The following is a 13,262-nucleotide window of genomic DNA, read 5'->3' as shown; positions in this document are numbered from 1 at the left end:
TCTGCCCCCACAACCTCTGCAGACAGTGCGTTCCACCCACCCGCCACTCTCTGTGTAAAAAAAACTTGCCTCTGGCATCCCCCTTATACCTTCCTCCAGTCACCTTAAAATTATGCCCATTCGTGTTAGCCGTTTTCACCCTGGGAAAAAGTCTCTGACTGTCCACTCGATCTATGCCTCTTATCATCTTGTACACCTCTATCAAGTCACCTCTGATCCCCCTTCACTCCAAAGAGAAAAGCCCTAGCTTGCTCAACCTATAAGATATGCTCTTCAATCCAGGCAACATCCTGGTAAAGATGCCTGGAAGACAAACTTTTCTTGCGTGCAAACACTTGCCTATGTGGAATTGTAATCGCACAAAGGGAGACCATTCATCCGCTTGAGTCTGTGCAATTTAGCTCTTGATGTGACTGGCTTAGATTCAGAGAGTCGTACAGCACAGATACAGGCCTTTCTGCCCATCATGTCCATACCACCCAATGTACCTAAATAGACTAATCCCATTTACTCACATAAAGTCCATAGCTTTCTGTGTCTTGGTGATTCATAGAGTGTGAATCAGGACAGGAACAAGCCCTTCAGCCCACGATGTTTGCACTGAACATGATGCCGAATTAAACTAAATCTCCTCTGCCTGCACATGATCCGTATCCTTCCATTCCCTGCATATTCATGTGTCTATCTAACAGCCTCTTAAACGCCACCATCCTATCTGCTTCCATCCCCACCCCTGGCAACCAGTTCCAGGCACCCACCACTCTCTGTGTCAAAAAGACTTCCCCCACACATCTCCTTTGAACTTCTCCCCTCTCAACTTAAATGCATGTCCTCTAGTGTGTGACATTTCTACCCCGGGAGAAAGATTCTGACTGTCTACCCTATCTATGCCTCTCATAATTTTATAAACTTCTATCAGATCTCCTCTCAGCCTCCGAAGCTCCAGAGAAAACAACCCACATCTGTCCAACCTCTCCTTTTGGCTCATACCCTCTAATACAGGCAGCATCCTGGTACCCTTTCCAAAGCCTGCACAACCTTCCTCTAATGGGGTGACCAGAATTGCACACTATACTCCAAGTGCGGCCTAACCAAAGTTTTATACAGCTGCATCATGACTTCCTTCCTCTTATGCTCAATACCCCGACCAATGAAGGCAAGCGTGCCACTCTGTACCACAAGCAAGCATGTGGTACAGAGTGGCCTTCTGTACCACTCTTGCTTGGCCACTTTCAGGAAGCAGTGGATTTGGAGCCCAAGGTCCCTCTGTACATCAGATACTTGTCTAGATATTTGAGATGAGATGAGAGATAAAAAAGAAGAGAGGGAAAAAAAGCTTCGGAGAACTCGAGGGCTACGGTTCGGAGGACTTCGGAGCAGCTAAGTTTTTTCTGTTTATCACTTTTATTAGGGTTTTAAGTGTAAGGGTTAGTTTTTGTTAGGGTTTTAAGTGTAAGGGTTAGATTTTGTTAGGGTTTTAAGTGTAAGGGTTAGATTTTTATAACTTGTAAGTGTTTTAGAAGTTTTTTCTAACTAGTCGAGTGGGGGCTGGACTGCGCAGGCGCGACGCAGGCAGCTTAAAAAAGCAAACGACCTATAGAGCGGGCAGCGTCGGAGCGGGCAGCTCAGTGAGAGGGAGCAGAGTGGTCGGGCATTGGCTCAAGGGGCTTCGGCGTGAAGGGGCAAGGAGGGTAAGTAGCTGGTAAGTAGGTAAAGGTAAGGTTTTCCTGTTGTCTATTATAGATTTGTAGGTGGGATTAACTAGGGGGACAAAAAGGTAGTCAGATGGAGGACATGGTCATATGCTGCGGCTGTTTGATGTGGGAACTCGTGGACCTTGCTGCGGTCCACGATGGCCACATCTGCAGTAAGTGCTTGAGGCTGGACGAACTTCGGCTCAGAGTTGATGAGCTGGAGTCGCAGCTACAAACACTGCACAGCATAAGGTGAGGGAGAGAGTTATGTAGACACGGTCCATCAGGAGGAAGTCACCCCCCTTAGAGCAGGTACATCTGAGGTTCAGGATGGAGATAGAATGGTAACTGTCAGGGGAGGGAAGAGGAAGAAGAAGGAGTCAGGCAGGCAGACAGAACAAGGAACCCCGGAGGCTGTTCTCCTCAGTAACAGGTTTTCCGCCTTGGAGGCTGTTGAGAGGGATGACCTGCAGGGGCCTAGCTGCAGTTACCAGGTCTCTGGCACTGGGGCTGGTACTGCTGCTCAGAAGGGAAGGGTGGGAAAGAGACATGTGGTAGTGATAGGGGACTCGAAAGTCAGGGAAACAGATAGGAGGTTCTGTGGCAGTGAGCATGAATCCCGGATGGTATGTTGCCTCCCAGGTGCCAGGGTCCAGGATGTCACTGATCGGGTCCACAGGATTCTTGAGCGGGAAGGAGAGCAGCCAGAAGTTGTGGTCCATGTTGGCACCAACGACATAGGTAGGAAGGGGGATGAGGTCCTGAAGAGCGAGTTCAGGGAGCTAGGCAGAAGACTGAGGAACAGGACCTCAAGGGTAGCAATCTCGGGATTGCTGCCGGTGCCACGTGATAATGAAGGCAGGAACAGGAGGAGGTGGCAGATAAATGCGTGGCTGAGAAGTTGGTGCAGGAGGGAGGGTTTTAGATTTCTGGATCATTGGGATCTCTTCTCGGGAAGGTGGGACCTGTACAGAGAGGACGGGTTACACCCGAACCAGAAGGCGGCCAATATCCTTGTGGCTAGGTTTGCTAGGGTGGTTCGGGAGGGTTTAAACTAGTTTGTGAGGGGGAAGGGAACCGGAGGAGTAGGTCAGAGGAAGAAGGGGATGGGGAAAAGTTAGATCAAACAGGTAGAGAGGCTTTGGGGAAGGAGAAGCAGAATACAGGCTATAAAAGTAGTAAGGTAGATGGACTGAAGTGTGTTTACTTAAATGCAAGAAGCGTCAGGAATAAGGGAGATGAACTGAGGGCTTGGATAAGTATGGGGGACTATGATATTGTGGCTATTACTGAGACATGGCTGACGTCAGGGCAGGAGTGGATATTGAATATTCCTGGTTTTCGGTGTTTTAAGAGGGATAGGGAAGGGGGGAGAAGAGGAGGAGGGGTGGCAATACTGTTTAGGGACACTGTTACGGCTGTGGAAAGGATGGATGTTGTAGAAGGATCATCTCTAGAGTCTGTATGGGTGGAATTAAGGAACAAGAAAGGAGCAGTTACTCTACTAGGTGTATTCTATAGGCCCCCCGGTAGCAGTCGAGATATAGAGGAGCAGATTGGCAGGCAGTGTTTGGAGAGAAGCAAAAATAACAGGGTTGTTATAATGGGAGACTTCAACTTCCCAAATATAGACTGGAACCTGCTTCGTGCCAAAGGTTTAGATGGTACGGAATTTGTTAAATGTGTCCAGGAGGGATTCCTGACGCAGTATGTCGACAGGCCGACTAGAGGGAATGCCATGCTAGATCTAGTTTTAGGAAATGAACCAGGACAGGTGAAGGATCTATTGGTGGGTGAGCATTTGGGGGACAGTGATCATTGCTCCATAACCTTTAAAATTGTCATGGACAGGGACAGGTGCAGAGAGGACAAGAAGATATTTAAATGGGGAAGGGCGAACTATGAGGCTATAAGGAGAGAACTTGGGAGTGTAAATTGGAATGTCCTTTTTGAAGGGAAATGTACCAGGGAGATGTGGTCGATGTTCAGGGATCTTATGCAGGATGTTAGGGATAAATATGTCCCAGTGAGGCAGAGAAGGAATGGCAGGGTGAAGGAACCGTGGGTGACGAGAGAGGTGGAACGACTTGTTAGGGAGAAGAAGGTAGCATACGTGAGGTATAAGCAGCAAGGTTCAGACAGGGCCCGTGAGGAATATAGGGTAGCGAGGAAGGAACTTAAGGAAGGGCTGAGGAGAGCTAGAAGGGGACATGAAAAGGCATTGGCTAGTAGGGTTAAGGAAAATCCCAAGGCCTTTTTCACGTACGTGAAGGGTAGGAGGATGGCTAGGGTAAAGGTAGGTCCGATTAAGGACAAAGGTGGGAGAATGTGCCTGGAGGCGGCGGAAGTGGGAGAAGTTCTCAATGAGTACTTCTCTTCAGTATTCACCAAGGAGAGGGGTCTTGATGACGCGGAAGGGAGTGCAGGTAAGGGTAATGTTCTCGAGGTTGTAGATATCAAGAGAGAAGATGTGTTGAAGTTGTTAAATGATATCAAGACAGATAAATCTCCGGGCCCTGATGGGATTTTCCCCAGGCTGCTTCAAGAGGCTAGGGAGGAGATTGTTGAACCACTGGTAAGGATCTTTGAGTCCTCGTTGTCCACGGGGATGTGCCGGAGGATTGGAGGGTGGCGAATGTTGTCTCCTTGTTCAAAAAAGGTGTAGGGATAGTCCAGGAATTACAGACGGTGAGCCTTACGTCTGTGGTGGGTAAGCTGTTAGAAAGGATTCTAAGGGATAGGATCTATGAACACCTGGAGAATCATGGACTAATTAGGGACAGCCAGCATGGCTTTGTGAAGGGAAGATCTTGCCTCACAAGCCTGATAGAGTTCTTTGAGGAGGTGACCAGGAAGATTGATGAGGGTAGTGCGGTGGATGTGGTCTATATGGATTTTAGTAAGGCGTTTGATTCAGTTCCTTATGGTAGGCTTCTTCAGAAGGTCAGAGACCAAGGGATCCAGGGAAGCTTGGCTGTGTGGATTAGGAATTGGCTTGCCTATAGAAAACAGAGGGTTTTGGTGGAAGGAGTACCCTCGGATTGGAGGGCAGTGACTAGTGGTGTCCCGCAGGGATCGGTTCTGGGACCTCTACTTTTTGTGATATTTATAGATGACTTAGATGAGGGGGTGGAAGGCTGGGTTAGTAAGTTTACAGATGACACTAAGATAGGCGGTGTTGTGGATAGTGTGGAGGACTGTCGGAGCTTACAGAGGGATATTGATAGGATGCAGAGCTGGGCTGACAAGTGGCAGATGGAGTTCAATCTGGAGAAGTGTGAGGTGGTACACTTTGGAAGGACAAACTCCAGGGCAGAGTACAGGGTAAATGGCAAGGTACTTGGCAGTGTAGAAGAGCAGAGGGATCTGGGGGTTCATATTCACAGTTCACTGAAAGTTGCCTCACAGTTGGATAGAGCAGTTAAGAAGGCCTATGGGATGTTAGCTTTCATAAATCGTGGGATTGAGTTTAAGAGCCGCGAAGTGATGATGCAGCTTTACAAAACTCTAGTTAGACCACACTTAGTGTTCAGTTCTGGTCGCCTCATTATAGGAAGGATGTGGAGGCGTTGGAGAGGGTGCAGAGGAGATTTATCAGGATGCTGCCTGGATTAGAGCGTATGGAATATGAGGAAAGGCTTAAGGTGCTAGGGCTTTATTCACTGGAAAGGAGGAGGATGAGAGGAGACATGATAGAGGTACATAAAATATTGAGAGGAATAGATAGAGTAGACAGTGAGCGCCTCCTTCCCAGTGCACCAATGCTCAAGATGAGAGGGCATGGCTTTAAGGTTATGGGTGGGAGGTTCAGGGGAGGTCTCAGGGGGAGGTTTTTCACCCAGAGAGTGGTTGGTGCATGGAATGCACTGCCTGGGGTGGTGGTGGAGGCTGATACATTGGACAGGTTCAGGAGTTTGTTGGATAGGCATACGGAGGAATGTGAGATAGAGGGATATGCGGGAGGAAAGGGTTAGATAGCGTGAAGGTGGTTTGATGGACGGCACAACATGGTGGGCCGAAGGGCCTGTTTTGTGCTGTATGGTTCTATGAAATATCTTTATTAGTCACATGTACATCAAAACACAGTGAAATGTAGATTTTGCATAGAGTGTTCTGGGGCAGCCCGCAAGTGTCGCCACACTTCCGGTGCCAACATAGCATGCCCATGACTTCCTAACCCGTACATCTTTGGAATGGGGGAGGAAACCGGAGCACCCGGAGGAAACCCACGCAGACACGGGGAGAACGTACAAACTCCTTACAGACAGTGGCGGGAATTGAACCCAGGTCGCTGGTGCTGTAAAGTGTTACGCCAACCACTACACTACCGTGCTTCTTCAAGAACTTGTTTAGATATTTCTTAAGTGTTGTGAGTGCATCTGTCTCCACCATCCCTTCAGCCAGTGCATTCCAGACTTCAACCACCCTCTGTGTGGAAAAAGTCCCCTCATGTCCTCTCTAAATGTCCTACTTTAAACCCATGCCCTCTCCCTTTGGACACCCCCACCATGGGGAAAAATTTATTTCTATCTTTCCCTTTCATAATTTTGTACGCCTCTATCAGATCTCGTTCCAGCCTCCTCTGCTCCAGGAACAACTAACCCTGTCTATCCAGTCTCTCCTTATAACTGAAAATGCTCTAATCCAGGCAACATCCTGGTGAAATGTAAACACAAGAGAGACGCAAAACGTCGACTCTCCCTTTGCCTCCACAGACCCGCTGAGTTCCTCCAGCAGTTTGCTTTTACCGTCCTGGTGAATCTCCTCTGCACCCTCTCCAATGCAATCACATCCTTCCTTGCCAGCTTATTGCATTGTAGATGCAATGGACTTACAAATAGGCCAGTCTGGATAAGGATGGCAGAGGGTGACACAGTGGCGCAGCTGGTAAAGCCGCTGCCTCACAGCGCCAGAGACCCAGGTTCAATCCTGACCTCCGGTGCTGTCTGCGTGGAGTTTGCACGTTCTCCCTGTGACCGTGTGGGCGCTCTCATTTCCTCCCTCACTGGCCACTGTAAATTGCCCCTTTGCGTGCAGGTAAGTGATGGAATCCGGGGGAATTGTGCAGAGAATAAAAAATAGGAATACTGTAGGACATGGCTTTAGGGTGAAAGGGGAAAGGTTTAGGGGGAACTTCTTCACTCAGAGAGTGGTGGGAGTGTGGAACGAGCTGCCATCTGACGTGGTAAATGTGGGCTCACTCTTAAGTTTTAAGAATAAATTGGATAGGTACATGGTCTGGAGGGTTATGGACTGGGTGCAGGTCAATGGGACTAGCGGAATAAAGTTTCGGCACAGATTAGGAGGGCCGAATGGCCTGTTTTCTATGCTGTAGTGTTCTATGGTTCTAGTGTAAGTGGGTGGTTGATGGTCCGCATGGACTCGGTGGGCCGAAGGGCCTCTCTCCATGCTGTATCTCTCTCTGACTCAATGAGAAGTGCTAAAGCAGCAGACTGCCGTGACAGCTCATGCTCCTGGTACCACATTGGGGGAGAAGTTCCTTCTGTTGCCAGGACTAGATAGCCTGAGTTATAGGTAGAGGTTGGCCAGGCGAGGTCTTTATTCTTTGGAACATGGGAGAATGAGGGGGCGACCTTCTAGAAATGTGTAGAATTATGAGAGGCGTAGGTAAGGTGGACGGTAACAGTCTTTTACCCAGGGTAGGGGGGTCCAAAACTAGGGGGCATAGAGTGAGAGGGGAAAGATTTAAAAGGGACCTGAGGGGCAACTTTTTCACGCAGAGGGTGATAAGTGTATGAGCTGCCAGAGGAAGTGGCTGAGGCAGGTACAATAGTATCATTTAGGAAGCACTTGGGTAGAACATAGAACAGTACGGTACAGGCCCTTCAGCCCGCAATGTTGTGCCCACATTTTATCCTGCTCTAAGATCTACCTAACCCTTCCCTCCCGCATAGCCCTGCATTTCTCTATCATTCATGTGTCTATCTAAGAGTCTCTTAAATGTCCCTAATGTATCTGCCCCCACAACCTCTGCCGGCAGTGCGTTCCACACACCCACCACTCTCTGTGTAAAACAAAAACTTATCCCTGACATCCCCCTTATACCTTCCTCCAATCACCTTAAAATTATGCCCCCTCGTGTTAGCCATTGTCGCCCTAGGAAAAAGTCTCTGACTATCCACTCGATCTATGCCTCCTATCATGCCTCCTCTTATAGGGGAAGGGGCCTGGATGGATATGGGCCGAACACAGGAAATTGGGACCAGTTGGGTGGACAACGTGGTCGGCATGGACTAGTTGGGCCGAAGGGCCTGTATCCGTGCTGTATTGCTCTTTGACTCTATGTGTTTCACTCATTCTGATCACATTAGCATGTTTCAGCACCTGCCTGTCGTCATGTCTGGTCTAACATATCCACATAATGTCTTCCTTCAATATGCAAAAGTAATTACAGGAGGGTGATATTTCATACGCCTGACAGATTTATGGTACAGCAGTTGTGTGTGATTAGTCGCCGTACCAGCAGTGCTCTCAAATAGCATTTTTGTTTAATATTTCACTAACTTTCCAGATTGATAGACTTCACATTTCCATATGTTTCCTGTCATCCTGACCAAATTAGATATTTTTATAGTAAAAGCCAATTACGCAAACTCGGCACATGGCAATGACACCTTCCCACTCAGGAGTGTTTAGTTCCATCCCGGAGACGGAAGAGACTGCAGATGCTGGAATCTGGAGCGACAGATAAGGTGCTGGAGGAACTCAGCGGGCCGGGCAGCATCTGTGGAGGGAAGTGGACAGTCGACGTTTCAGGTCGAGACCCTTCATCTGGGCTGAAAGATAAAGGGGGAGATAGCCGGTGTAAAGAGGTGAAGAGGAAGGGGGTGAAGCAAGAGCTGGCAGGTGATAGGTGGATCCAGGTGAGGGGGGAGGGTAGGTAGGTGAGGGAGGGGGGGAAGCGGGAACGATGTGGGAAGCTGGGAGATGATAGGTGGACGAGGCAAAGGGCTGAACAAGATGGAATCAGATAGGAGAGGAAGGTGGAGCATGGAATCAAGGGGAGGGAGGTGGGAACAGTGGGGGGGAGGGGACCCAGTGGGAGGGGGGTGTGGGTGATGGACAGATGGGGAGGGCACAGGGTGATGGGGGCTGGGGTGGGTGTGGGAGGAACTGGGTGCGTCAGGAGGAGAGGGAAAAGGGAGAGAGGGGGAGCAGTCACCTGAAATTGGAGAATTCAATGTTCATGCCGTCAGGTTGTAGACCACTGGAGGGGGGTGGGGGGGGGGGGTGGAATATGAGGGGCTGTTCCTCTAGTTTGCATTTAGCCTCGCCCTGGCAGTGGAGGAGGCTGAGGACAGACATGTTGGTGTGGGAATGGAGAGGGGAATTGAAATGACTGGCAAACGGGCATAGCAGACGGGTAAAATAAGATATTTATTTATTATTCACATGTACATCGAAACACACAGTGAAATGCATCTTTTTGCGTTTCTGAGAATGTGCTGGGGGCAGCCCGCAAGTGTCACCGCTCTTCCGGCACCAACATAGCACGCCCACAACTTCCTAACCCGTACGTCTTTGGAATGTGGGAGGAAACCGGAGCACCCGGAGGAAACCCACGCAGACACGGGGAGAACGTACAAACTCCTTACAGACAGTGGCTGGAATTGAACCCGAGTCACTGCCGCCGTAATAGCGCTACGCTAACCGCTGCACTACCCGGAGTGTAGGTGCTTGGTGAAGCGATCACCAGTCTGCATCCAGCCTCACCGATGTAGAGGAGGCCACATCGGGAGCAACGGATGCAATAATTAAGGCCAGAGAGGGTATGCATGTGAATATCTGCCTCACCTGGAAGGGCTGTTAAGGAGTTCAGGTTAGTTCCAGTCTAACAGGTTTGCAGAGAGTTTCTCGTGTCAATGTGGAGTTGGGAGCCTACAATGGAATTCCAAAAATTAGAACAAGCCTCAGGTTAACATTTTTTTAACCAAAGTAAACTTTAATCATCATAAAAGACAAACTATATACAATAATAAAACAGTGCAAGCCTTTACATTCTTGTACAGATCAATCATTAGTGTTACCTTTTTATATAAAAAACACAGCACCGATGCCACTCATGTGGCTCCCTGGGGACTACCCAGTCCCATATTTACAATATTTAAGGGGCTTTCTCGCCTGACCCCGCTCCTCCTCTCCAGTGGCAGAAGAACCCTAAACTGTAGTCCTTCCCCACCGAGCCCTTGCATTGGCTGCACCCAGCTTCAGTGCGTCCCTCAGCACGTACTCCTGCAGGATAACAGCATTGTGTAATGAGAGCCTTCCTCCGTCCTCCATTTCAACTGTTGGTTCTGCCATCAGGTCTAGTCCACCACCACCCTCTTAATTTGCTGTGTTGTGGGAGGTCAGTTGGTGTCTTCATTGAGAGCAGATTTGCCTTGGTATCTGAAAGATGCAAATCCGAATTCTTCTCCAGAGATACTTCTGTTCCAGTGCAGGACTGAGGAAGTGCTGCACTATCAAAACGCACTCTATTCTCTCAAGTGGATTTAAAATTGGTAATTGGTTTATTATTGTCACATGTACCGAGGTACAGTGAAAAACTTTGTTTTGCATGCCATCCATACAGATCATTTCACCACATCAGTGTGTTGAGGTAGTACAAAGGAAAAGCAATAACAGAACGCAGAATAAAGTGTTATAAAGTGCAGTGCAGGCAGACAATAAGGTGCAAGGCCATGATGAGGTAGATTGTGAAGGCAAGTGTCCCATCTTATCATAGTAGGGGACTGTTCAATAGCCTTATAGCAGCGGGATAGAAGCTGTCCTTAAGCCTGGTGGGTATGTGCTTTCAAAATATCCAAGGACTCTAATTTGAGGAAGTTGTCGCCAGTATCCTGTCCAATATTTATCCCTAACCGAATAAAGCTTTAAAAAGAATGTCTTATCTGATCACTTTCTAATTGTGGGTTCTTGCTGTGACACCTTTCCTACGTTACACCTGTGACACCAAGTTTATCAGTAAAGTTCCTTGCAATGTTCTGAAAGGGACTTGAAATGCATTACATAAATTTGTTTCTCCAATACGTAATAAAGATCTGTATGTGCAAATTTCTAGCCAGCCATTTCCACATGAATTCCTATGCCCATATTTAGGATGGATACTTTCTATGTAAAGTGATCTCATTGTAGTTATTTCCTTACAACAGACACATGCCTGAATCTTTGCAGCCAAACTCTGTTGAGAGAGTTTAAAAAAACTTATGAGGAGGGTATCATTTAAACAAGAAGAACATCCTCCTCCTGCCCATTTCGTAGTGAGTCCCTTTTTATTACTAGTAGCCAAGCTCCAAAACCTATTTACGGTTTCCAAGTGCCAATTAACATTCAGATATCCAATAGCTTCTAAGAGTGGGTCTGAAGAAATCTGAAAGAGAGATAAAAGCACAGAGAGTGTCAGGGTTTGAAAGGAAAGAAGGTTATTAAATTTTGTGAATTTACAATTCAGGAAGAAGTTATTTGGTTTCCAGTCTATTGATCCTTCGTGGGTACAATGTAATTATGGGTCTTCACTTGAGACAGTCACCTGTCCCTTCGCCACACAGCAGCACAGTGGTGCAGCAGTTAACACTGCTTCCTCACAGCTCCAGATATCAGGGTTCAATCCTGGCCTCGGGTGCTGCTGGCATGGAGTTTGCACGTTCCGTCTCTGCGACCTCGTGGGTTCCTCCCCGGGTGCTCCCGCTTCCTGTCACGTGGTTGGTAGGTCAATTGGCTGCTGTAAATTGCCCCAAGTGTAGGTGAGGAGCAGGAGAATCGGGAGTGGGGGGGGAGGGGAGGGCATGGCGGAGTTGGCAGGAATATGGGAGGAAAAGTGAGATCAGTGTGGATGGGTGGTTGATAGATAGGGGCTTGATGGTTGGCATGGATAAGATAAGATATTTATTTATTAGTCACACGTATATTAAAACACACAGTGAAATGCATCTTTTGCGTAGTGTGTTCTGGGGGCAGCCCGCAAGTGTTGCCACGTTTCCGGCGCCAACATAGTATGCCCACAACTTCCTAACCCGTACACCTTTGGAATGTGGGAGGAAACCGGAACACCCGCAGGAAACCCACACAGACACGGGGAGAATGTACAAACTCCTTACAGATAGAGGTGGAATTGAACCAGAGTCGCTGGCGCTGTAATAGTGTTATGCTAACCACTAGGGTCTGGTTCCTCACTGTGTGATTATGTAATGGTACATTATGCATATTGGGTGTAATATATCTTGAAGCATTGAACATATTGTTTTCTCTGCACCTCTGTGTGTGTGTGTGTGTGTGTGTGTGTGTGTGTGTGTATTTGTGTGGTGTGTGTTTTTGTTTGTGTGTGTGTATTTGTGTGGTGTATGTTTTTGTTTGTTTGTATGTGTTTTTGTTTGTGTGTGTGTGCTTGTGTATGCTCTTTCCACTGATTGAAGGGTCTCGGCCCAAAACGTCGACTGTCCATTGCCTGACTCGTTGAGTTCCTCCAGCACTTTGTGTGTGTGTTGCTCCAGATTTCCAGCATCTGCAGAATCTTTCGTGTTTCCACTGATTGTAGTGCTCGCAATCACAGAGACCGTGCAATGGGCACATTCCCGCATGCGGTCTGCCTTTTCTGGTGTCCTCTGTAATCGTTTGGTTCGATGGTTGGTAGTTTATCTTGCACGAGTCTTCATATCTTACAATGACAAAGAAGGAAGCTGTTCAAGCTGCACAACTCTGCTACCCTTATTAAGAACCTCACCTGTTGGATGGTCAGAGAACCAGCAGTTATCCAGAGTTTTGGTTTATTTATTTTTCATGGCAAGTTGTACGCTCTCCCCCATTTTATCTCTGACAGGCTCCGCTGTATGGAAAGTACACTTCTTCACACCTAACTTCAACCCAGAGGGGGCACAAGGCTGCTTTGACACATACGTTTGCCAGTGCTATGGACGATACATCAGCTACCACGACCCACCTTTGCTCTACGACCTACTGAGTGACCCATCAGAGACGGCACCTCTGACGCCCACCTCTGAGCCCCGCTACCACCAGATCCTGGCGGTGATGTCAACAGCGGTGGAGGACCACCAGAAGGGTGTGACGCCCGCCCCCAACCAATTGTCTCTGGCTAACATACTGTGGAAACCGTGGCTGCAGCCCTGCTGTAGTACCCTGTGGGAGCACTGCCACTGTGGCAAGGAAGGGGGCAAGAGTGCACCACAGGATGGCACAGTGGATTCAGACTATCCCCCGACGGAGGCCTGACTGGGACCATAATCCAGATCCATGAGGTGCCGGCGGCGATGTGGATGCTTCTCCCACTCACTGCATTCTCCTTGTTCTTCCTTTGCCTGTTATCTTCACACTTTCTCTTCCTCCTCCCTCCCTTCCTCCTCCCTCCTCCCTCCCTCCCTCCTCCCTCCCTCCTCCCTCTCTTCCTCCTCCCTCCTCCCTCCCCTCCCTTCCTCCTCCCTCCCTCCTCCCTCCCTCCCTCCCTCACCCCTCCCTCCCTCCCTCCTTCCTCCCTCCCTCTCTTCCTCCTCCCTCCTCCCTCCCTCCCTTCCTCCTCCCTCCCTCCTCCCTCTC

General features: G+C 48.7%; 1 protein-coding gene across 2 annotated transcripts in view; it reads left to right on the top strand.

The window, feature by feature from the left end:
* LOC127576310 (steryl-sulfatase-like) overlaps nt 1–12,975 on the top strand; it is a 72,909-nt gene extending 59,934 nt beyond the window's left edge. For both annotated transcript variants that reach the window (XM_052026841.1, XM_052026842.1), the window contains exon 10: nt 12,532–12,975. In XM_052026841.1, the coding sequence (XP_051882801.1) occupies nt 12,532–12,941 (410 nt within the window). In that variant the 3' untranslated portion in view covers nt 12,942–12,975. The remainder of the gene's footprint in view (nt 1–12,531) is intronic.
* Nucleotides 12,976–13,262: the final 287 nt, after the last annotated feature.

Source organism: Pristis pectinata, chromosome 11 (assembly GCF_009764475.1).
Source record: "Pristis pectinata isolate sPriPec2 chromosome 11, sPriPec2.1.pri, whole genome shotgun sequence".
Classification (NCBI taxonomy): domain Eukaryota; kingdom Metazoa; phylum Chordata; class Chondrichthyes; order Rhinopristiformes; family Pristidae; genus Pristis; species Pristis pectinata.
This window is presented reverse-complemented; position numbering and strand designations above follow the sequence as displayed.